This window comes from Onychomys torridus, chromosome 2 (genome assembly GCF_903995425.1).
Source record: "Onychomys torridus chromosome 2, mOncTor1.1, whole genome shotgun sequence".
Classification (NCBI taxonomy): Eukaryota; Metazoa; Chordata; class Mammalia; order Rodentia; family Cricetidae; genus Onychomys; species Onychomys torridus.
Genome location: NC_050444.1, coordinates 163,935,704 through 163,960,219, shown reverse-complemented (window position 1 = coordinate 163,960,219; position 24,516 = coordinate 163,935,704). Strand labels below are relative to the sequence as shown.

Genomic DNA, 24,516 nt, shown 5'->3' with positions numbered 1-24,516 from the left:
ACCAAGGGAGGGGGCAGGACCCCTCCTCGTGCTGCACCCCAACGTCCCAGGCATCGGCATTGCCAGGCTGCAGCATGGCACTGCACTTCCTGAGCTTTTAGGGGAGAGGCGCTCGTGAATAATTCAGCCTCTTCCACAAGATGAAAACTCCTTAATAGAAGCTAATGGACTTGCTGCCTCCAAAGCCGACCCTTGTGGGGCTCTCTCATTCACCAATTGCTTCTGACGTTCTGCACTGACACTCCCTAATGAAAACGCCACTGCGCCCGCCGCCTCCTTAGCTCCCTAATAACTAGACTGTGGCCTTTTTAACAAGCAGCCACCCAGGGAAGCAGGTGAGTCGGATGCAGGAATGGATGCAGCAGCCACCATCTGAGGGGTACTACCTGGACACAGGCATCCCCGGGAACTTACATGATAGAGCTGGGGTGATATCTGGGGACGCTTCCGGCTGATGAGAAATCAGACCACCCACATTTTTTCTAAGCAGACAACCTCAAATAGCCCATCCGGGGGCACTTGAGGTAACTGGAGGAGGGTGGGCGGGCTCCCACCTGGCTGTACCCACCACCCTGCCATTGATCCTGCTTCTGCCCACCCTGTGCAGCGCTGGCCTGGCTATCTATCTCCCTGTCTGCCAGAGACCCGCCATCTAGCTTATGCCTCGCTGGCGTTACCCTTGATTAAGATTCAGCATTCATGACTTGGGCTGGCGATGCTGTCGCGAGGTTTGTTGCTGTCTGCGAAGCCTGCAGGAGCCAGGGTTGCTTATTTGGTCTTGGTTTGCTGATGATTCTTGAGCAAAAAGGACTGTCTGTGTGGGGATGCTGTGTGAGCAGTGAGTTGCAGAGCCGCGCCTCGGAATGGTGACCACTTCCCTGTGTTCCTACTTCCAAAGCTTCCGGATGGTCTCCGGCCTCTGGACACATGTTGCCGGTTGACCGAGAGGCAGGGCTTCTTTCTCAGCCTGGGTCGGCTTCGGCTTGTTGGCTAGTTCAGAAGCTCCAGGCAGAGGGCAAGCTGGGGAGGGAGGAGGCGATTCCTACTGGCTTAATGAGGTTACATCGCTGTCATTTCACTTTTCCATGTCACTGTGTTACTTCACGTGGAGTCCCCTGAGCCCCCGGCCGACAGGAATAGCTTTGCAGAGAAAACCTACGAGTGTGTGGAATTAGCAGGTCCAGGGGGCGGGGGTGGTGTTTTTTTCTAGAGACCTGATAGGCTGTAGTGTTAGAGTTCCAGAGAGCCTCACTCTAGAAAGTGACTAGGATGTTGTCACTCAGAGGTCACTGTACTTCTAAGCGCGGGTGGGAGGAGCCTTGAAAGTGGGCTTCCCTCCTTCCCCACTGACACTGTCTCACCTGGAACCTTGTACCTAAGAACCCCACTGTACTATATTCACCTCTAAGAAAAGCCCAGAGTATAGCCCCAGCATGAGGGAGTTCCAAGTGGGAAGCTTTGTCCCTCTATACCAAGGCTGCCAGAACCCAGGAGCCATCTACATGTATCAATATAATCTTACTCCTCTGGGTGGCCCCAGCTCCTACCCAGAGTTAATACACACACACACACACACACACACACACACACACACACACACACACACGCACATATGCATACATATTCACATGCACACACACTCGCATGCACATGCACACCAGGATTATGGACCCTCTGGGCTAGGCTGCCAGCCTCTCCCAGTTCTCTTCCTTTAGGTCGCTGGTTACTCACTTGTAACAAAAGGCTCTGGGCCGCCCCCATGCCACAGAACCTGCATTCTCTCAGCGATGGCCATGTAGCCGACCAGGGAGGTAGAAGGGCCCTGTTCTTTCCTGCCTCTCCTGTTTCCTCCCGTCTTGTAGGGAATGCAACCCAGTGTTCTCTGTGGAGTGGTGTTTTTAGTGGCCATCATTTCCTGGTGATGTTTGGTGTCCACAGGGCTCATTCTAGCCCCTGGTGTTATCATGCACACCTTTGGGGACCCTGTCCTGTAAGGTGTGCTTCTGGCTACACCACAGCAGCCTGATGACAGGCCTTTGTCACTTCACAAGTACCTGCCTGTGTGGCCATGAGTGGTGGCAGAGAGTGCTGTCCCATCATGGACCGAGAGCTTAGCCACTCTCATCCCACACTGGGGCCCTGGCAGTATTTGCAGACCCCTGCAGACCCCAGACACTTCTGTGGACAATGTCTTGAAAGCTAATGGCTATTGATTTCGGCCTGGCTGGGAGTGTGTACATCTTGCCCACTTTTCGGGAAGAGCTCCCAGCTGTAGCCTGCCCAGCTGGCCTTCTCTCTCACCCCAGGGATGAGAGACCTGGCCTCCATTCCATACAGGGCTGGCTGCCGGCCACGCAAAACCTCCAGAGCAGCTGCCCACTACTGCCCTGCGCCTACTGGAGGAGGCAGTGGCCAGCCTGCGAGAGGGAGAGGGAGCCTGCCCTGCCACCTGTGGGTTTCAGGTCCACATTCCTTAGGATGTGCCTCATGGTGAGCTGGGGTCCTTTTGCAGCCCCCAAGACATATTTTCCTAGAAAAACCGGGCTTTTGCAGAACCCCACCCAGTCCCATCAGTTTCAGTATCCAGAGCCCTGCAGATGGTACCTCACTCCCACCCCAAAACTGTGAGCAGTGGTGAATGCCAGTTCTAGTGTGGAAACTACCTCCTGCCACAATAACGTCTATAAGTCTATGCTAAGCCTGAGTCAGGAGCCAGTGCTGCTGCGGGGGCGTTGCCACTAGGGCTCAGCCTGGCAAGGCCCCGTACAGCCTTAGCGTGCCTTTCAGAGGCCAGGGCCCCTACTGTGGACTCCATGGGCACTGCTGGGAACAGGAACAGGCAGCTACGGGGAGGCAGAGCAGTTGGGACAATTAGGAAAGTACCTGTACAAAGCTGATAAATGCCACACAGGAAAGGGGTCATGAGACAAGGAACCATGCCCAACAAGCGAGGCTCTGACCGTATGTAGACAACACAGCACCTGCTCAGGGGAGACACTGTCTAGTCACACTCAGGGCAGAAGATCCAAGATCTGGAAGCTATTGCCTCTCTGTCTCTCTCTCTCTCTCTCTCTCTCTCTCTCTCTCTCTCTCTCTCTCTCTCTCTCTCTCTCTGTGTGTGTGTGTGTGTGTGTGTGTGTGTGTGTGTGTGTTTCTATCTCTCTGTCTCTGTGCATCTCTGTCTGTCTCTGTGTGTCTCTCTATCTCTCTGTCTCTGTGTGTCTCTCTGTCTATCTCTCTGTGTCTTTGAGATTCTCTGGGATCTGTATGTGTGTGTGTGTGTCTCACTCTCTATCTCTGTCTGTCTCTCCCTCCCTCCCTGGGATTCCACTGTCCATTGGTCTTCCCAGACCCTCTCTGGGTCCCTTTCCTAACTCAGCTGCACATGCTATTCTGAGAACCTACTGTGAACTAAGCCCCATGCTAGATTTGACCAGAACGTACGTGACAGTCTTTCTGTGAAGATAACTGCAGGGAAACCCTCTGTGCAAGGGCCAGCTACAGAGTTCCTGCAGGTGACCCATGCCTGCAGTTGCTCACTCAGGGTAAGCAGGGACATGTCCCAGGCTGGGAGGACTTGCACTTAGTCATCTCAAACTCCTGTCCTTAGTGGGCCCTTCCTCTGGCCCCTGGAGGGACCAGCCCCAGCCCAGGGCTACTCAGCCCACCCCTAGATCCACCCAGTACCCCTTCAGTTCCTTTCCACATTTAGTCAAGCGTGCATTCTCCTGGGCCAAGGAGGGCACCCAGCTGGTTCCCTTCTAGCAAACAGAGGGACTCAGGCTCACCGCTGCAGCTGATGCAAGTGCAATAGTAACTTCTAGCTGCACCTTCTAGTGACACTTCTGGGGCCCCCGTGCTGCATCTGGGCATAGGTGGTGCCGAGGACAGGGGCCTGGATTGCAGACCTCGGTCTCGCCTATACCTGCCGCTGTGTCCAGTTGTTGACAGAGCAGGGTGTGGCTCCCTCTCCCTCCTGAAGCCACAGTGCTCACTCGTTCCTGCTCTTGCTGCCTGCAGGAGAGCGTGGCAAACACATTCTTTCTTCCTAAATATGTGGTCCTTCCAGCCACACCAGTGTCCACTATCAGGGCCACCATTTATGTCCCCATTCCCTGTCATGGACATTGTGTTGATCTTGGTCTCTGAAAGTGAATTCATCATCTAGGATGACTCTGTGAAAGGTTCTGGATGTATAAACTGTGAAACTTTACACTCTCAATAAACCTACCTCCTCTGCCCTCTGCCCCATACCCTATTACAAAACCCCATGGACTGTGGCATGTCACAAAGCACGGAGCCCAAAGACCCCTGCTAGTGATCTAGAAGCTCCAGCAAGCGAACCATGCACTACAGGCCTCCCAGTTCCCTTTCCCAGGCTTGAGAACAAACACAGCCTCCTGAGCTGAGCCTCTGGCATGTTGGATAAGGACGCTGTGGCGGGATCCCACTTAGAGCTTGCTTCTGTGGCACATGTGCCTTGTGCTTCTTCCCTGGGACAGCTTTTTGCCTGAGTTCAGCTGGTGATCCCTCACAAAAGCCCAATGATGTGGCGTCTCAGCCACCACCTGGCAGCAGAACTGTCTCGGCAGTGTTCACAGACTCCCTTTCTGCATGTCCCTGTGCTCTCGGTTATACTGTGCTGCTTGGGGGCAGTGTTTCCTTCTGCCTGCAACCCAGCTTGGCCGACTTCCCTTACAGCTGCTGGGGTGGAGGTGGGCAAGCTCATCCCCAGCAGGCATGATTTTAAGGACAAGAATCTCAGGCCAAGGGTGTTTCACCCAGGACTCAGGTATGCCCTGGTGGCAATTCTCCCTGAAGATTGCCACCTCTGCATTCACACCCTGCCCTGAAGCCAGACGGCCAGCCTAGGGCACCAGAGGCACCAACACACTCTCTAAACTGCCACCACTCGGCATTTCCCGTCTGGACAGTGGCGGCTGCAGGCGGCACCATGCTGTCCATGACGTACAGCGAGAGTCTGCGGAGTGTTAGCAGCAGATGTCACTCAGACTGGACCCTGCATCCAGTCCGCCAGACAGACACGGTGGAGCTGCAGCGGCTGAGGGAGGTGCGGGCAGCTGCCCAGGCCAGGAACATGGAGAGCTTCCTCCGCATGCACGGCCTTTCCCTGGACGGCTGCACCGCCCAGCGCACAGGCATGAAGTATCGGTAAGGGCTGGGCTAGAGAGGGGGGTGATCAGGGGGTCCCCACGATATCCAAGGAGGATTGCAAGGAGGTTCTACACAAGAGAGGGATGTAGCCCTGGAAACTCTGGCCACAGTTTTATTGTGGCTCAAGATGAATATTTTCAGTTTGGAGATTTTCAGCCACTTAGGAATGCCTCCATGAAGAAACTGAATGTCTACTGTAGTCCTAGCTGTCTAAAAATAAGTATTACAAGTTTTGGGATTTTGTTTATTTGAGCATTTTCATAGTGAGAAACTTTGCTGAACAGGGAAAGGCTATTTCATTTGTCCCTGGCAACTTCACTGGGACAGATTAGTCAGGAGGGTTTGGCTAAGTGTGAACTGGTGTGAACACTTCAATGAGGCTGAGAGATGGTCCCACAGTTAAAAGCACTGGCTGTTCATACAAAAGACCTGAGTTCAGCTTCCTGCACCAGAGCAGGGCAGTTCACAACTGCCTGAAACTCCAATTCCAGAGCATCTGCCACCTTCTGGCTCATGTAGGTACTGCACCTGAGTGCATGCATATATGTGTGTATACATATATGTATATGTACACATGCATGCGTATATATACACTACCAGAAAATATACAAATAAAATAAATATTTTTTTAACAAAATAGGACTAGAAAGACAGCTCAGAAGTGACAGGTACCTGTTGCTCTTGCAAAGGATCCAGGTTTATTTCCCAGCACCCACATGGTTGCTCATTAGCATCCATAACTCCAGTTCCAAGGGATCCAGTGCCCTCTTCCAACCTCTACAAGCAAAACATGCAAACACATGAACTAAAATAAATAACTCTGAAAGAATTTAAAGGAAAATACTTCAACTCACCATCTCTAATACAGACCCATTCTGGAAAGAAAACCCCAGGTTGTGCAATGTGAACCAAAAAGTGTGTCCTTCACATTCTAAAATCAGCAGGTCACCTCAGAATTAGCCGTACCCAACTGTAACTGTGGTAACAAGGGCTATAGAGTAAAGGTTCTGTCTTTCTGAATGCTGCGTGTAGGATAAGTTTTCTTAGACTCTCAGAAGAACACCTTGGTATAACGCACACCTCTCTGTATTCAGCACCCAGGACAGCTCCTAACCACAGAGCCTGAGGCCCGATAGGCAGAGTGTGTCTTTGCTGTCTGTAACCTCCAGAGCCAGTTGGTCAAGGGGGCTGTCTCCTCCGGTCTCAGAGGGCTGCCAGTGTCGCAAATGGAAATAAAAGGTGCCTGTACCTTAGAATCTCAGGCAGACAGCAAGTTATATTTTCATATCAGTATGTCCAGTGCAATATTTGGCACATACAATAAATAATTACATGTTTATCTCAAGTCACATCTAATCCGGTTTCTTACGTTTTAGCCCCAGGGTTTGGCTGTTCTCTGTACAGTGAGTGGAGATCAGTGCTGCTCTTTCGCCGTCCTCTCTTGGACGATGTGTTTGGTCCTTTGGGCCATTGTTTGAACACATGGTTGTAGTTTAAAGAAACAAAACACTTGTGGGGGTCCCTGAGACAGCAGGATTGGGAGGTCTTTGTATTCTGTGTCCGCTGTGAGGGAGGACCGTTGGTCAGTCTGTTGGTGGCCACAACTGAGCCTGTGATTGTGATGGAAATTGCTCAAGCTTGGAGACCCTGCGCCTTGTTTTGTTCTGTGCTAGCTGCTCATGAGACTGAGTGTGTTCAACAAATATTGACTAGCAGAGAGCTGGGGTACACCCCAGAGACTCTGTGTGAACAAGAGGAAGGAGTGAAGCCGTAAAGCAGGGTGTGTTGGGGAGTCTGTGGCAGTGAGGCTGATCTGAGGCGGTGGCATAAGAGCTGGGTCCTGAACAGTCTGAGAGATCCCATTGGAAGACATGGGAACCTCCTTGTCCCGTTGCAGGAGATGAGAGGGTCTAGAAGGCTGAGCTGAGAGCTGGCGCTGGGACCGATGCGGCGGAGAGGAGCTGGGCCTTGCCTTCCCAACTCTGAGAAAACAGCGTAGACGGGATTTGTGATGGGACGCGCGGGGTAATCACGTCCTGCCACCAAATTTTATGTATTCCCTGAACCTTAGAGAGTGACCTTGGGTCGTCTATACAGGGTTTTGTCAGTGTGGTCAGGTGAGGTGAAGTGATACAGGGTACTTGAAGGCCGTATGGCAGAATGGGGACACAGATGCAATCCAGGGGACGTCGGGGACTCCCAGCAGCCACCAGAAGCTGGGTGAGGCAAGGATCCTCACTAACACCTTTGGAGGGAGCACATCCCGCTGGCTCCTGCTTGCCAGCTGCCTGGCCTCCAGGCTGTGAGAGTCAGTGCCTCCTGTTTTTAGCCTGTGTGTGACTCTGCTGTGTCAGCCCCAGGAAGCTAGCAAAGATGGGATGATAGATCTCTCTGCCCGAGGCTCCAAAGATAGTGTCTGGGCTGCACACCTAGTCCATACCACGTGGGGCTGATGTCCTATCAGACAACCCACTCCCCAAAGAGGAAGGAGACCAGAAGACAATTCTCCCATAGGCAGGGTGAGAGTTGTCTCACCCATAGTGACTCTTATATGCCTGGTGACCTCTGTGTTGCTGGCCTCAAACTAGGTGTCTTGTGCCAGCATTCATTAAAGATCCTAGCAAATTGCCATTCCCTGGTGAACTTTTCTCTGCTAGTAACTGGGTTGAGACTAGGTTAAGCCTTGGTCTTAAATATTAATATAAAAAGATAAGCACTGATTGGGGCATTCTGGAAATGGCTGTGTAAGACTTGAGTGTCTCGTCAGCTCTGCTGAACCTGTGAGGTAGAAAAAGCTTTCTAACTGTTCTCAACTCTCACCGTTAAAAACAAAGGCCAGAAGGGCCAGAGGACAGCTCAGTCAGAAAACGCTTGCCCTGAAAGCTGAGTTCAATTCCCGTGAACCCTAGTTTAAAAAAAAAAAAAAAGCAACCATGGCAGTGCTTGTAATCCCAGCGCTGGAGAGGTGGAGAGACAGATCCCAGCAGTGCCTTACTGGCCAGCCAGACTAGCTTATAAGAAAGTTCTAAGACGATGAGAGACCTGTCTCAAAAGAACAAAGAGGATGGTACATGAATTACATCTTGCCTCAACGCATATGTGCACACATGCACATATGCACATAAACATACAAATGCACATACATGTCAGGAAGTAGGAAGGAGAATTGAATGTGTGAGAACAGCGGGACTCTCCTAGCTCCCTGCCCATCCCCCACCTGGCTGCTGCCATGGGCGGCTGGAAGCTGCGGCCAGACCCTGGATCTACTGGCTAGATGAGACTGTTGATTCTTTTCTTCTCTCGGTGGAATGACCCAGGCTCCTCGGAGGCCCTGGGTGGTCCTCCTGCCTCTGATTTCACTTCAGGTTCCTCACACATGCTCAGTGCTGCAGGCATGAGCTTCTTCACTCGGGGTCCTTGTACCCTCTTTCCCTCTTCCTGGAGTTTGTCTCCCCTCATTGTCACATGACCAAGTCCCTCCCCTCATCACCATCTAGGTCTGTCCCCAAAGAGACTGTCCTGAGCAACCTTCTAACCACTACCATAGGTAGAGTTTTCCTATCCCAACCACCTGCTCCCAAATAAAGCACATGGAGACTTAATATAAATTATAAATGCTCAGCCAGTACCTCAGTCTTGTTACTACCTAACTCTTAGATTTATGTTAACCCATATTTATTATCTAGGCTTCGCCATGTGACTTGGTACCTTTTCTCAGTATGACATGCCCATCTTGCTCTCTGTCTGCTGGTGACGTCCAACTCTGCCCTTCTTCCCAGTCCTATGTTTGGTTGTCCAGCCTGTACTTCTTGCCTGGCTACCAGCCAGTCAGCTTTATATTAACAATGAGAGCAACACCTTTTCACAATGTATAGAATTATTCACAGCACACTGCCCTATCTGAGCTGCTGGCCTCCCCCATCTCTGTGGCCTTACCCCATTCACTTTTGTCAATTCCCAGCTCCTGGAAGGGGCTCCACCTCTGTAAGCATAGGACAGTGCTGAGTGGTCTGAACACATCTTGCGAAATGTTCCTTGAAGCATGAATTTTTCTTACTGCTTCCTTGAAGGGGGTTGACAGCACAGGAAACAACATCTGTTGATGGAGAGCCCTAGCCCTGGGCCAAGGGACCTTCAGTCACTCCTAAGGCCAAGAGTCCTAAGTCTTGCCTTCCTGCCTCTAGACCCAGGACTATTACCATGCGCCAGGGAACTTTGGCAGGCTGCCACACTAATTGAGCAGGCTGTAATTTACTCTGTCAGCCTGCAATCACATCTAGCCACAGGAGGTTTCTAGGAAGAGCTGAGAATCCACATGTGTCTTTTTTTTTCTTTTTTTTTTTTGAGATTTATTTTTATTCTTCATGAGTATGAGTGTTTTGCCTGCCTATACGTATGTGTTGTGTCCTACATATGTACTGGTGTCCATGGAGATCAGAAAAGGTCACTAGATACCCTGGAACTGGAGTGATAGCCAACTGTTAACCAACATGTGGGTTCTGGGAACCAAACTCAGGTTTCCTGCGGGAGCAGCAAGTGTTCTTAACCACTGAGCCATCTCCCCAGCCCCCTCCATGTATGTCTTTAAGGACAGATGGGAAGGAGGGCATTATGGCTAGACAGGGTTGGGCATCTGCAGAAGGATCTGCCTCACTCCCACACAGCTGCTAGGACGTAGGCAATTGGAGCAGGATGAGTTAAAATGCAGCCCAAGAAGTCAGGTATCTGGAATGCAGGGGTCCGTGGAACCATGCTCCTTCTGGACACTCCGAGGCACAGTCCTTTCTGCCCCTGCCAGTTCCTGGCAGCTGCAGTCACCCTCACTGTTCCTTGGCATTTAGACATGCCATCATGGTCTCTGCCTCTGTCTTCAGGTTGTCTTCTCCCCTGTGTGTCTCCAAATCTCTCTCCACAGAAAGGCCACCAGTCATTGGCTCTGGGACCTGTGTAGATGGGTTTATGTCAACTTGACACAAGCTAAAGTCATCTGAGATGAGGGAGCCTCAATTAAGAAAACGCCTCTAGCTGGGCGTTAATCCCAGCACTCGGGAGGCAAAGGCAGATCTCTGAGTTCGAGGCCAGCGTGGTCTACGGAGCTGAGTTCCAGGACAGTCAGGCTACACAGAGAAACCTGGTCTCAGAAAATAAAACAATGGAGGGAGGAAGAGAGGGAGAGAGGGAGGAAGAGAGGGAGAGAGGGAGGGAGGGAGGGAGGGAGGGAGGGAGGGAGGGAAGGAAGGAAGGAAGGAAGGAAGGAAGGAAGGAAGGAAGGAAGGAAGGAAGGAAGGAAGGAAGGAAATGCTTCCATAAGATCAAGCTGTAGGCAAGCCTGTAAGGCATTTTCTTAGTGATCCATGGGGAAGGGCCCAGCCCACTGTGGGTGGTACCATCCCTAGGCTGGTGGTTCCCGGGTTCTATAAGAAAGCAGGCTGAAGCTGGGTGGTGATGGCACATGCCTTTAACCCCAGCACTCGGGAGGCAGAGGCAGGCAGATCTCTGTGAGTTCGAGGCCAGCCTGGGCTACAGAGTGAGTTCCAGGAAAGGCACAAAGCTACACAGAGAAACCCTGTCTCGAAAAACAAAACAAAACAAAACAAAAAACAACAACAACAACAAAAAGCAGGCTAAGCAAGCCATAGGAAGCAAGGCAGTAAACAGCACCCGCCCCCTATGGCCTCTGCATCAGCTCCTGCCTCCAGGTTCTTGTCCTGTTTGAGTTCCTGTTCTGACTTCCTTCAGTAATAAACAGTGGTGTGGAAGATATAATAAACCCTTTCCTCCCCAACTTGCTTTTTGGTCATGGTGTTTCACCACAGCAATAGAAACCCTAAGACAGAACCCATTCTAATCTGGTACCATATAATCTTAACATGCTTCCATCTACAAAGACCCTGTTTTCAAACGTAGGCAGCTTCACAGGTGCTCAGGATTTTAGTGTGTCAGCTTATCACTGAGGCCGAGTCAATACCTGAGGCTAGAGGACATCACTGAACATCCTTCTATGTTGATGGCCACCTTGGACTCAGTTAAGCTTGAACTTAAATATTAACATGTAAAGATAAACTCTATGAGACCTCAGGCAGGCCACTTGGCCTCATCACATCCTAGCCTCCTTATTTGAAAGCAGAGATAGAGTCACCACCTCACAGAGTTGTCCTAATCATTCCATAAGGCAGTGACATAACCTCACCCCAGGCCTGGCTCCTGGTGAGAGAAAACCTCAGGTCCATCCCCACCTCAAAAGGACCTTCTTGGCTTCCAGAACCTACACTGCCCAACAGCCCCCAAATATTCCACTTGGAAATGCTGCTTAACACCATATGGACAAGAAGTAGATGCCAAAGGAAGAGTGGGTAGGAAGACCAGGGGAGCCATTCTGAGGAGCCGAGCCAGGGATGAGAACTGGGATGGCCACAGCTGGCAAGCAGGAAACCCCACAGCTCAAAGCTGCCCGTGGCCTGTGTCCATGCTGGGCTGCCCCTCCTGGCAGCAGCCACCTCAGAGGAGCTGAGTGATCATCTCAGGTCCCAGCAACCCTGACCTCTATGGCCCCAGCTTCACTGCTCTGCCCTCCCCTGCAAGGCCACAGTGACAAGACCCCATCTGTGTCAAGTAACTACCTGAAAACCAGCTTACCATGAAGCCGTTGCCACCTTGGCCTGATCACAGGAATCCTGGCACAGATGCTAACGGCCTGAGTTCTCCTGCCCAGGGGCTCATTACCCCGAGAGGCTCCTCTGATGGGGTGAGGGGGGGCCAGAGTCCAGCTCAGCACTGACACTGAGAATGTTGACCTTCGAGCAGCCAGGCGTGATGCTAAGGGGGAAAGAGCCCGCGTTGTCAGGGCAGGTGCAGTTGGCTGAGCAGAAGCAGCAATGGAGAAGCTGACCCGCCCGCATCTCTCTGTCAGCCCGTGTGCCCCCACAGCAGCCTCAGGCCCGGTGTCCTCGGGAGCCCCAGAGACTTCGCTTGGTTGGTTGGTCTAGTGTTAATTGACAGGCAGCTGGGCCTATGACACTGTCACAGCGGGAGCACCAAGGTGACCACTCCCTTGTGATTGAGATGTGTCAAGGTGACTGGGGACAAAGGCAGAGAATCATTTGGGCACAGCCACAGGGAGCAGCAGACCCAGAGGCTTTGGAGGAGGAGGACCTGGAAGGTGGGGCTACCACTCGATTTACATGGACGTCCCCCATACCGTGCAGTTCCCTTATTTAAAGTACAATTGATGGTCGTAATGACACACTCCTGTGATCCCAGCTACTGAGGCAGGAGGATTGCAAGTTCAAGGCCTGCCTAGGCAGCTTAGGGAAACGTCTCAAAATGTAATTGGAAAGAGAATGGTTAGGATAGAGCCAATGATAGGATGCCTCCATAGCTCCTAGAGGCTTTGGGTGTGACCCCCAGCACCAAGAGCTACTTAAGTACTGGAGGACATACTTCAACAGTTTGTGTGTACTCATAGACTTGTGCAAAAAAAAATAATAATAATTACCACAAGCCAACTGATAAGATGACCCAGTGGGTAAAGGGACGTGCTACATGAGCCTGGCTCCTCAAAACCCATGGAAGGGTGGGCAGAAAGAGCAGGTGCCACAGAAGTCGTCCCCTGACCTCCACACAGACACCTACTTGCACACAAGCAATAATAATGATGATAATATAAAATCAAACCGTGGAATATTTTCATCACATCACCCCACACACACATCGCCACTGCCAATCAATTGCTGAACGCTTTCTCACTTCCGCTTCCCTTGCACCCTGGCAGCCGCTAATCCCCTGCACACCAGGCATGTTTTCCCTGTTCTTAGCATCTCATGCAAATGAAGTGGCGGGGTGTGACCTTTTACGATCTGCTTCTTTCCTGTGGCAGTGTGGGGCTCCATCCCCGCTGTAGCGTGTGGCAGGACTTCTTTTTACGGCTGAACAACATGTGGTTTACCCCACAGTGGAATATTGTTCAGCTGTTTGTCAGTTGATGGGTATTTGAGTTGTTGCCGTCTTTTGACTGTGGTGAAAGATAGATACTGTTATGGACATTAATGTTCAAGTTTTTGTGGTTCGTTTTATTTGCTTTCTTGGGAGTGGGTTCCCAGTTCTGCAGTGCCTCTGCCTCTCCAGGCCTCACTCACTAGCCCAGCTATTTATGGCATACAACATGGTAAAGAGTGACTCTGGAGGAGCAGTGAGGCCCTCGCCCTTGTAAGATGTCCTGGTTAGCCAGCACAGAGAAATGCGTAAGAAGAAAGGACAGGGGCTGCTGCTAGACCCGCACATGTAGCTCAAAGCTCCTGCTTAAACACATCTCTGGCTGGAGAGGTGGCTCAGCAGTTATTAGTGCACACGGCTCTCACAGAAGACTGGAGTGTGATTCTCAACACCCACATCAGGTGGCTCACAGCCACCTGTAACTCCAGCTCCGGGTGTCCCACACCCTCTTCTGGCCCCTGTGGGCACCTACACACACACATGCACATACCCATACACATACACATAATTAAACCTAAAAATAAGTCATTTTAAAAACCTGCCTCCAGGAACTACCCCAGAGCCACTGATGGGTCTGGGGCTCAGGACTGTGCATTTCTAACAGGCTCTCCTGAGATCCTGACCAGATGTTGGTGGCAGAGTGCTGTGCAGTGCCAGACGCAGTGATGCTCAAAGCTCTGAGGAATAAAGGGTGTGTGTTAAAAGAACCCATGAGTAATTAGCCAGAGTTGAATTCCATTTTTCTATTTGGTCTCAGACTTTTCGCGTTGAGGGGAGGCTGCAATGCTAAGATCTGTCCCTGCTCAATCCAAAGGAAGAGCGAGCTGTCAGCAGGGAGACGAGTGTCTGCTTTGCCTTCTGCAGACTCTTTGGCAGCCGCATGCTCCTTGAAAGGCCAGGGCCACCTCTGTGAGCCCCAGGGTCCAGGCTGCAGGAGAAACTTAACTGCCTTCCCCTCAACCCTTCGACCCAGTGTGCTTGGAAAAGGCCCCAGCTGATCTGGAGCACAGGGCCTCAGGCCAGCAAACCCTGCTGCCTAAGTGGGCTGCTGGCAGGAGGAACTAGGCCCGGCTGGCTTCTGTAGGCGGTGCCTGTGTGACCTTCCAGGACATCCTTGGTAAAGGCACCAACTCTATCCTCCCAGCTTGTGTGCCCAGGTCCAGTTCTTCCCTCAGGGACTGGGTCCTCCCTTTGCACTAGGCCTGAGCTCACAGGGACCTGAGTCTTTGCTGGTCTGTGGAGGAAGCATGGACGCTGGGGGTGGGGGGCACACTCTAGGGTCTGTGGTGACTCCCGCCACGGGAAGCCAGAGTTTCTGTGAAGAGCTCTTCCAGGTGCATGCTGTTGGTCCATCCTTTGTTTGCTTGCTTGTTGGTTTTGATCCTGAGCAGTTAACGAGGCCCAGACTTTGAGCACTTTGCCTGCCAAGCTTGACCTAGAACACGTCTTCGGATCTTTGTTCCTGAGGGTGGTCAAGTCTGAGAGGCTGCCCAGTGAGCACAAGGTGTCATTTTTATTGGCCATGCCCAAAGGCGGGAGCACAGGCTTGGAGGTGGCCCAGCCAGTAAAGGACCTGAGTTCAGGTCCTCAGACACCACATACAAAGCAGAGCGTGGAAGCATGTGCCCAGTGTTTGGGGAAAGGGGTCAGAGACAAATGGATCCCTGAGACACACTAGCCAGCCAGCTTAGCCAAATCAGATTCAGTGAGAGACCTTTCTTATGCTGAGGATGGGGATGGGAGGGTAGGGGCCTGGGTCATTCATTCATTCATTCATTCCAGAAGTACTTACAGGTGCCTGCTGTGAGATAAGTATTAACGTGTGCTTGGACCCTGTGTTTCTTTGACTCAGCTTCTTTCCTTGGTCATCATGTCAGAGTGGACACTTTCCCTTCCCTTTCCTGGTAACTTGGTCCTGAGCAAAGAGAGATGAACACTAGCTCCAGGGAGCACGCACACACACACACACACACACACACACACACACACACACACACACACACACACACCTGACCCAGTGCTGCCTACCCAGGCTTGGGGCTGCAGATCAGTCTGGAGCAGCCAGCAGCAACCCCCAAGGACCAGCAGGGCAGGCGGCTGTGCATCCTGCGTCATGAATAATGACTCTCCAGCACCGCCTGCGCCTCTCGCTGGCCACTCACTGGCTCAGCAGGAGCCTCTGGCGCCCCATGTGCAGAGCCAGGAGCCAGGCAGGAGGACCAGGAGAAGCAGCTGTGCTCCCTGAGACCCCCTGAGCTGCCACCCCAGAAGCATGCAGTCACAACAGCCCTGCTCCACCCCAGGCTACCACCCCAAGGAATACATCCAGCCATCCAGCGGCGAGGTCATGCAGAAGGGACTCCACTCGTGCTAGAAGAAGGCAACTGTGCCCATCAGTCGTGAGTCCTTTGCAGCCTAGCCTGGCAGCGCACTCTTGGAGACTGCCAGGGGAGTGAAACATCCAGGACCAGAGCAGGGTGGTACAGGGAAAAGCCAGGTGGAGACGGGGAGATGTGAGAAGAGTGGACATGGCTCCTCCCTGCTGGACTTCCAGCTCCCCCCTCAATCTTCGACTCCTCTCAGATGAGGGCTTGTCTAGCATCATCTGGAAATTTGATGCCCTCCACTCGGCTGCACAGGCAGGTCCTCTGTTGCCCTCAGAAATCCTTTCTCTGAGAGAACTCCCTGCCACATCCTCACCTTCTGGGATAAATTCTCATCAGAGGCAGGGAGGGTTCCTAAGGAGCAGGTGACTCCTGAATCCAGCAGGAGCAGAGCCCGGCTTCAACATGCAGGTATCCTTCGTGTGCTCGGAGCACAGCCTCAAGACCCGTGGCCCTGAAGATCGTCTGGGTCGCTCGGCAGCCAGCAGCCCCAGCCCAGGCACCCGTAATCGTTTTCGTGCCGTGGCCATGGTAGCCCGGAGCCTGGGACAGCTGTCGGTGCAGAGCACCTCAAACAGCAACGATACCAACGTGAAGCAGCCAGGGATGAAATATAGGTAGGCAGAGCAGTCGGTTCTGGGGGCGGGGACTGGCCTTCTCACCTTCCTGAAAATGTCTCTCTGGCACCTGGGACAGCTTCTGCCAAGGGCCTCTTAGCACCGGGAAGACTTGCAAAAAAGTAAGTTGAGACTGGGTCAGCTCCAGGTCTCTTCTCCTTGGCCACAGAGTGGGTGGTATATAGTCACCGGCTCCTTTCTCCCTGTCTTTATCTCTTTTCTGGGCTCAGCTCCTATAGTAAATCACCTCATCAGACTTTGCTGTTTGGCCTCACAGCATCAGCCACGGCCCTCCACTTCCTGCCTCCACTATATCATAGGCCCCAGAAGATGCTAGGGTCCTTCTCGCTCCCGTTTAAGACTCAGAGCCTGAAGTGTGTGCTCTGAGGAAAGTGGGATGGGGCCTTCCACATGGAGTCTCCAGGGAAAGGGCTCTTCCCTGGGTTTGTGCAGGCTGAACAGGTCAAGGGAGCACTCTGGCACCCAGACAGCCTGTTGGGGAAGGCCTCTTAAAGCTGGAATCGGAGCAGTTACTTCTGATGGCCTCAGACAGCCCAAGCACAGGTAGTCCTCACTGACTGTAGGAGGGTCCTCTAAGTTCCTGGCTGGTGTCATGTTGAGCTTAAACCTCCCCAGGACCAGCTCCCAGAAAGTAGACAAGATGTAAAGGAGCCACATCCCTGAAGCCCCATTGTGGTGAGCGATGGCATGAGACTAGGGTCCTGCATCTGCACTCAAACCCTGGCCTCCACAGGTCCTGGGGCTGTTCATCAACAAACATCTCGGGTAAAGAATTCTTTTTCTATCCTCTAAGCTTGGTGAGGACAATCAAAATGGAACTCTCTATTCTAGAATCTCTGGTTTGTATCATTGTTTCAGTAGCCATTAAATGCTGGGACTAAATAGATGTATGTATGTATGTATGTATGTATGTATGTATGTGTGTGTGTGTATGTATTTGTGTTCATGTCTATGTGTGTGTAGGTACGTATTTATGTGTGTATTTTGTTTGGATTCTTGTTACCTGATGTAACTTTGAAGTCATTCTGAGATGCGCCAGGACTGAACACTAGTGTAGCTGTTTCTGTACACATAGATCTCTAAGTGAAGGGAAAAGTGGATCTCAAAGAATCCAAGTGCTCCCAGTGATCATGTGTGCAGTGTTCACCTGCATGTCTCTGTGTGTGTATATGTGTATCCATGTGTGTCTGTACATGTGTTCTGTATGTCTGTGTGCATGTGTGTCCTTGTGTGTGTCTGTGTATGCATACATACACTGAAGACAGGGAGGGTAAGATACAGCCGTGAAAGGCTTTCAGTCTAGGGACCTGGGTTCAGATTCCAGCCCCAGCTCCTCTTAGATGCAGTGCCCCAGGACCTGGTTCTCTGTTCTTGGTGTCATCTAGAGGGAGGGGACCATACCCCAGTAAGTGATGTGCAGTTTCCTAAAGCATGACCCATGAGTCCCTTTAAGGGGGCTCCCTGCTAACATGCCTCATGGGCATCATCCTCACAAGTGGCCACACAGTGACTGCCCCAGGGCCACATCCCACACGTTGGTTAAGGCTGTGGGGACCAAGGGTGGGCCTCATCCTGGTGCTCCACCTCCCCTTCTCCACAGACACTCTGGGCGTACTTGTCCACTGAAGCTTCCCAGCCCATGGGGTGAAGGGAGACAGGGGTGCTCAGAACCAAGGACACAGTTCTTGCCTTGCTTGGGGAGGTAGGAGGAACACTCTACTGAGGATCTGATCTTGGACATGTTACTGCTCATTTACAAATGGCACGAACATCATCGTCCCTCAGCTAACACTCCTTGGGGCCCTATTCTAGTCAGAAGATAAAGAAAAGAAGGCATCCAGGGTCTAGCTGGCATCCCACAGCCAGCACAGGGGGCCTAGCTGTCAGACCATGGTGCCACCAGAATCCCTGTCCCTCTCACTCCCTAGCAGAAGTGAGGGTCAAGTGGTCTTTACCTGAATCAGCCTTGTCCTTCTCTCATGTGGCTGAGGTGACAGGCCCAGCACTTCTTTTGAAGACTTTCCTAGGGCCCCGGCTGCTCATACCCTCCCTGAAGCCTGAGGCACAGCTGTTGGGCAGGAGTTTACTAGCCAAGGAGAAATCTGAGAGACCTCAGGGGAAAGAGAGAAAGGCTTAGGGACTTTGACCAATTATTCCACAATGACATCAAGTTTTAATTAAAGAAAGGAAATATGTAGATTATTTTTCCATTCTGAAGTTTAGGGCGACAGCACGGTAACAGCCACGGTGCAGCCCTGGCCCTGAGATGCTCTCTGCCCTCTCTCCCACAGCCCTGCATATATAGCTTTCAGCCTCAAGGTGACTGTCCCCTCTTATCCCTTCTCTGGAGGCCTGGCAGCAGATGGCAGGACCGATACCATCATTTAACAAGGAACAAGTTGAGCAGGGTAATTCCAGCATGGAGCAGTGCCCCAGTTTTGTTAAAGTATCCCTAAGGACAGTAGATGAGGACACCACCCAGAGCCACACTCCGTGATCCCCACCCAGCACAGGGGAAGAGAGAGACCTTTGGGGAAGTTCATCGGCTTTTGACTAGACTTAAGAGTGCATGGCTTCTCAATACACGGCCCCAGACTGGCAGGCGACAGGCACAGGTGGGCCCAGCCTCTTGTTTTCAGTCTTCCCCTGCTGCTTCTAAAGCTGCTCTTTCTCCCAGAACATGAAGTGTGTTCCAGCATGTCAGGACCTGGGTTCAAATCTCAGCTGCAGCACTATGCTGATAAAGGTTTTCAGGGTGACGGGCGAAATTTTGCATCTTGACTAAGACTGGTCAGGAAGTTGCCGCCTGTGGTCACATGTGAAGATGTTCTGCAGAAGTGTGGCTCCAGGCTGCCTTCTGAACACCTGGCTTTATCCAGACCTGGTACCAGGAGGGTCCAGGGTTCTGCAAACCCCCAGATGTTACAAACAGGACCCTAAGGGTATCTGTGATTCTATTCCCAGGAAAGCAGTAGTCTTAATCTACTTCTCAAGGTGTTCTGTGACCCAACAGCTGCTGTGCCACTGGCTTTCTGTCAGGGTGACACCGGACAGGGTCATCTGAGAAGGGGTCTCAACTGAGAAAACACTGCCATCAGTTCAGCCTGTGGGCATTCTGTGGGGCATTTCCTTGATTAATGAGTGGTGTGGGAGGACCCGTCTCACTGTGGCCAGTGCCACTCCTGGGAAGTGGTCCTGGACTGTATAAGAAAGGAGGCTAAGGCCAGGCGGCAGTGGCACACGCCTTTAATCCCAGCACTCTGGAGGCAGAAGCAGGCGGATCTCTGTGAGTTCGAGGCCAGCCTGGTCTACAAAGTGAGATCCAGGAAAGGCGCAAAACTACACAGAGAAACCCTGTCTTGAAAAACCAAAAAAAAAAAAAAAGAAAAAGAAAAAAAAAGAAAAAAGAAAAGAAAGAAAGAAAGCAGGCAAAGCAAGCCAGTAAGCAGCACTCCTCCATGGTTTCTGCTTGAATCCCCATCTCCAGGTTCCTGCCTTGGCTTCTCTCAATGGACTGTGACCAGGGATCAGTAAACCAAAAAAAAAAAACAAAAAACAAAAAAAAACCCATCATTTCCAGGTTGCTTTGGCCACAGCTTTTAGAAAAGCAATATAACCCTAACTGTGGCAGCTGTCAAAGTTTCGGTCTCTGTGATCAGTGTGCCCCTTCTGGGCACTCAGTCACATTTCACTATAGTTACCTTTCTGTCCAGATCTGGCCCCTCTAGAGTCTATACATGATGTGACCCTGCCTTTCCAGAAGTCCAGGTCTACAGGTTGTCTGGTGGTTACAGTACTAAGGGCACCGTTGGATGAATTCACAGATTTATAAGGGGGAAGCCCAGAAACATCATTTATCTTTTCAATGCAGAAATATTAATATCTATTCAGTTTGGAGGTTTTGATATTTTGGTTTTGTTTGTTTGGGTTTTTTTTTTATTTTGTTTAGGGTTTTTCACACAAGATCTTGCTATGCAGCCCAGGATGGCCTCAAACTCTCCGAAATCCTTCTGCTTTAGACTTCCAAATACTAGGACCTGGCCAGGCATAGTGGCACATGCCTTTAATCCCAGCACTTGGGAGTCAGAGATGAAGTCAGAAGCAGGCAGATTTCTGAGAGTTTGAGGCCAGCCTGGTCTACATAGTGATTTTCAGGACAGCCAGAGATACATAATAGAGAAACCTCTATCTCAAAAAAAAAAAAAGGGGGGGGGGGGCTGGGTCCACAAGTGTGTGCCACCATGCCTAGTTCATCAGAGCCTGCTTGATGTGTCCATTGATGGTTTTGTATGAAGACAAGGCCTCTCAAATGTCCTACTCTCTGTCTTGGGCAGCTGCCTCTTTGGGAAACACAATACATATAAGTCAATGTCCTGTGACCAGGCACCAGGCCTGTAAACTATGTCATCCATTCTCACAGCGGCCAGCACCCTTGCTGGAAGTACCCTGCTGGCTCTGGGACTGGCTGGCCCTTGGGGAGCATAGCGGCACATGGAGCTGCAGGAACCCACAAGGGAAGTATAGTCCAGCCCTAGAAGGGTAAGGGCCCAGGTAGACTGTGGCACCCTGACTCTTGTCAGCTTTACCATCTGGGCAGGTCATGTCTGTCTCCCATGCACAGGCCAGGAGTGAGTGCTCCTGGAGCATCATGTGGGTAGCTTGAGCTGGCTTCCAAAGGGAACCACATTCCTCACTTCTTAGGATGAGCTCAGTATGTCGTCTATATTGGGGAATCGTGAGACCCACCATAGAGCTGACAGGATGCTTAAGAGTCCCTGATGTACTCTTGCTCCTGGGGTGGGGGTCCAGGCTGGCCTGTACAAGGACAGACAGGTGAGCCAGTCTCCGACAGAAGTCTTTTACCCTCTATGGCCTCCTAAGAACATTAATGATGACCCAAAAGCCTGTCTGTACGCTAAGGTGTGTCCTACCATGTAGGAGCCTTAGTGGGCCGTGTGAAGTTATTTCATGGGTTTCCAGGCCTAGCTGTGACAGAGTGACAGTCACCCTGCTGGGGAATTGTAGTGACACCCAAGCCACCAGCCTCTAAGACATCGAAGGGCAAAGGCCCGCTTTGTGGCCCGGATGAAGCACGACTGACTCCATGTCTCTGTTTGCAAAGAGAGGTCCAAACAACCCATAATCGAGGTCACAGATGTGCCCTCTAGAAGGAACTTAGCATTGGACCCTATGGCCACACACAGGCCTGCATCAGTCACCTCACAGCCTGTCTGTCAAAACAGCAACCCTGTCAGTACCATCATCGGCCTTGAGGCCGCTCTGCAACTCTCCGAAGGCCTGTGTGAGCCCAGTGTGGGCCTGAGGAACAGCTGGCATGTCACCCCCACAGCAGGCTAACAGTGGCCTCCCTCAGACAGTTCTCTGTGCCTTTCAGAAAACATTTGGACTGGGTGGAAGCAGACAACAGGCTGGCACTGGTGATCAAGCCTGGCTGGCGGCATCCTGCCTGGGCCAAGGTCTGACTGAGTCTTTCTTTTTCAGGAACCTGGGCAAATCCGGCCTTCGGGTCTCCTGCCTGGGGCTTGGTGAGTATGGGAACCCCTCATGAACAAAGATATGGGGGCTTCCAGGAAGCCAGCCCCACCCACCCTTGATAGAGAGCTACACTGAGAACCTATGATTCTGGGAGCTTAGGTTGCCATGGCAGCCGGAGGCCCAGGAAGAAAGAAGGGACAGAACCTTATCCTGGAAAGGCCAGGAGAACCCTGGGAGTCCTGTGCACACAGCCCTTCACTCCTGCCTCTCACTGGCCCAGGAAGCTTTCTCGCTGTCCTATAAGCCTCTTCAGAGAGACAGTCCCCAGGAAAGACCATTCGGTTTTGCCCTGTTCCTTTTGCCGGTCGTGAGCTCAGTCCTCAGAACCCACTGTCTTCCATCTTCAAGGCAAACACACCTTTTTCCCCTCCTGCCCTAACACCCACACCTAACCCTCTCTAAGCAGAGTCTCATGGGGAGGCGCCCTCCTTCTGGTCTTTGGGACGGCGCCCTACCAGCACTGGCCTCAGTCTCACACTGTAGCCCACACTGAGCTCACACTCGGGTAGTCCTGTCTTAGTCTTCCAGGGGCTTAGGTTACAGGTGTGAGCCTCCACAGCCTCCCTCAGTTTACCCGGCTCCCCGTCCCCCAGACAGGCTACTGTCGCCATGTTTGGAGACTCACCCTGGAGGCCAAGTATTCACATACATAGGATGTGCTCAACCCAGAGGAGTGGGTGGCATGTGGCTGTCCCTGACCCCATGCCCTACACTTCAAGGTCTGAGAACCCACAAGACAGTCAGATGGTCTAACCTGAGCCTATATATCTCCTTCTAGGAACATGGGTGACCTTCGGGGGCCAGATCACCGATGAGGTAAGACAGGGAACCCTCAGCCCCAAGGCATATGGTTAAGTCCTCTGCATAAACCAGGGACTGTGTATGCTCATGGAGGCCACCATGGCAGCCTTTTTCTCTTTGTTTGTTGAAGGTATCCTACCCCAGTAGCCAGGCAAGCCTGGTGGGTAGTGGCCAAGAAAAATGTTGTACCTGATGGCACTAGTTAGCTGAGAACTCAGTCTCTCAGCTCCTGGGAATCCGGGATTCTCATGTAAATGGCGCAGCTAACCCTGTGCATTCTAGGCCTCAGTTTCCCAGTGGCCCATCCATATGTATCTGTTAACCTGTACAGGCCACTGTGTTCCTGACCATAAGCCCCTTTAAGGACGGGGAACCGCTGTCTTCTGGGGTTTATCTGCTGCTGGGGCACAAGGTGACACTAAGCCCATCTGAGTGCTGCTGGTGTCACAGAGCCTATCAGAAGGAAGGGGGTACACTTCCGGACAACATGAGGTCGGAGAGGAGAGCTCTCGGCGTCTCTGCCTTCCCAGCTCTTGTGTTTGCCCAACTTGCCGTAGAAAGAGTTGTGTTTAAAAATTAATAAGTGAGTCCATTTGAGACCTTGTTAGCTGGGACTGCTCAGTTTTTAGGGGAAACTTGGCTCCCACAGAGATTTAAATGCAGTGTGTGGTTTTGATCTTTATTTTTATAGCAGTCGCTGGTCATTGAACCATTTGTCCAGCGCTCTGAGGCTTCTGGAGACTCGGGGTGACTCAGGAGCCTCTAAGGTGAAGCTCTGGTCCCCAGAGCTCAGAGTAGAAATTGGAGTCATGGGGCATGTGTGGTCTGTCTCAAATAAGTCATGTCTGACTCAGCCTCGTCTCCCTTTCTGGGCAGCTGCTGATACAGTAGATGGAAGAACTGTGTGGAGTGTGTGGAGGGGTAAAGGGGGTGGATTGTTCTGACACGAGCTACAGGGCGTGATGTCCTTGTGGACACTGAAGAGTATTGATGAATGAATCTCAGGAGGCAGCCCCAGCTGGCTTTGCTCCCCACCATGTCTGTCATGGACAGGATGACAAGGATCAAGATGGTGGGTGTCATACCTCGATGACATCAACCTAGAGGAGCAGAGGAATAAGAGATGACAGAGTCCAGGGTCTGGAAGGATGTGGCATACAAAAACAACCTATTGAAGGAACAAGAAGAATTTTGTATTAGATCCCGCAGTTTGTGTAAAAAAAAAAAAAAAAATCACTATGGCAATTGCTAGGGGCCCTGGGGTATGTCAGGGGAAGAGTGTTCATTCTCTGGCTGTTTGATAAGAGCCAGTCAGGAAGCCAAGACTACCGTGGGCTGCTTTCCAGCCCACTTTGAGGACTTTCGGTTAAATATATGAAACAGGAAATTTACCATGTTGGGGCTGGAGAGGTAGCTCAGCCAGTTAAGTGTTTACCAGAACTCATAAAGTGGGGGAGGGCATGGCAGTGTGTGCTTGAAATCCCAGCAGTAGACCTGGAGGATTTGCTCACTGACCAGCCAGCCTAGTGGAATCTGCAGGACAAATGAGAGACTTAAACAAGTCAGGGTGGACGGCTGGACAGTAGCCTAAAGAATGACACCCAAGGGTGACCTCTGTCCCTGTGCATAAGTGCATTCCTGCACACACAGACAAAACGGCCATTTTAAGGGTGTATAGTTCATTGGGTGCCGTGAAAATGTAACTTCTGTTTCCAAACAGAAACTCCACACCTTTAAGCGGCATCTCTCCCAGTCCCTGCTAACCTCTAATCCACTTCCTGTCTCTGTGAGTCTGCAGTCTGTTTTTTGTGGGTAAAGTTTTATTGACACATAGATAGCCACACTCACTGGTTGACACATGCATGGCTGCCTCTGATGCAAAGACAAAGCTGAACACATGACAGATCATCTAGCCCAAGATGTTTGAGTCATTAAATATCTGCCCCAGTGGGTGACATCACAGCAGCCAT

General features: G+C 51.6%; 1 protein-coding gene across 5 annotated transcripts in view; it reads left to right on the top strand.

Moving 5' to 3' along the window:
* The window catches only part of Kcnab2 (potassium voltage-gated channel subfamily A regulatory beta subunit 2), an 88,032-nt gene that overhangs the window by 43,271 nt on the left and 20,245 nt on the right, over positions 1–24,516 (top strand). For 2 of the 5 annotated variants that reach the window (XM_036177573.1, XM_036177577.1), the window contains exons 1-3: positions 4,935–5,172; positions 21,692–21,735; positions 22,524–22,561. In XM_036177573.1, coding sequence (XP_036033466.1) covers positions 4,955–5,172; positions 21,692–21,735; positions 22,524–22,561 — 300 coding nt within the window. In that variant the 5' untranslated portion in view covers positions 4,935–4,954. Of the gene's footprint in view, positions 1–4,934; positions 5,173–15,941; positions 16,169–21,691; positions 21,736–22,523; positions 22,562–24,516 lie in introns of those variants that run through there. The other 3 variants (XM_036177576.1, XM_036177575.1, XM_036177574.1) reach the window with 2 other exon arrangements.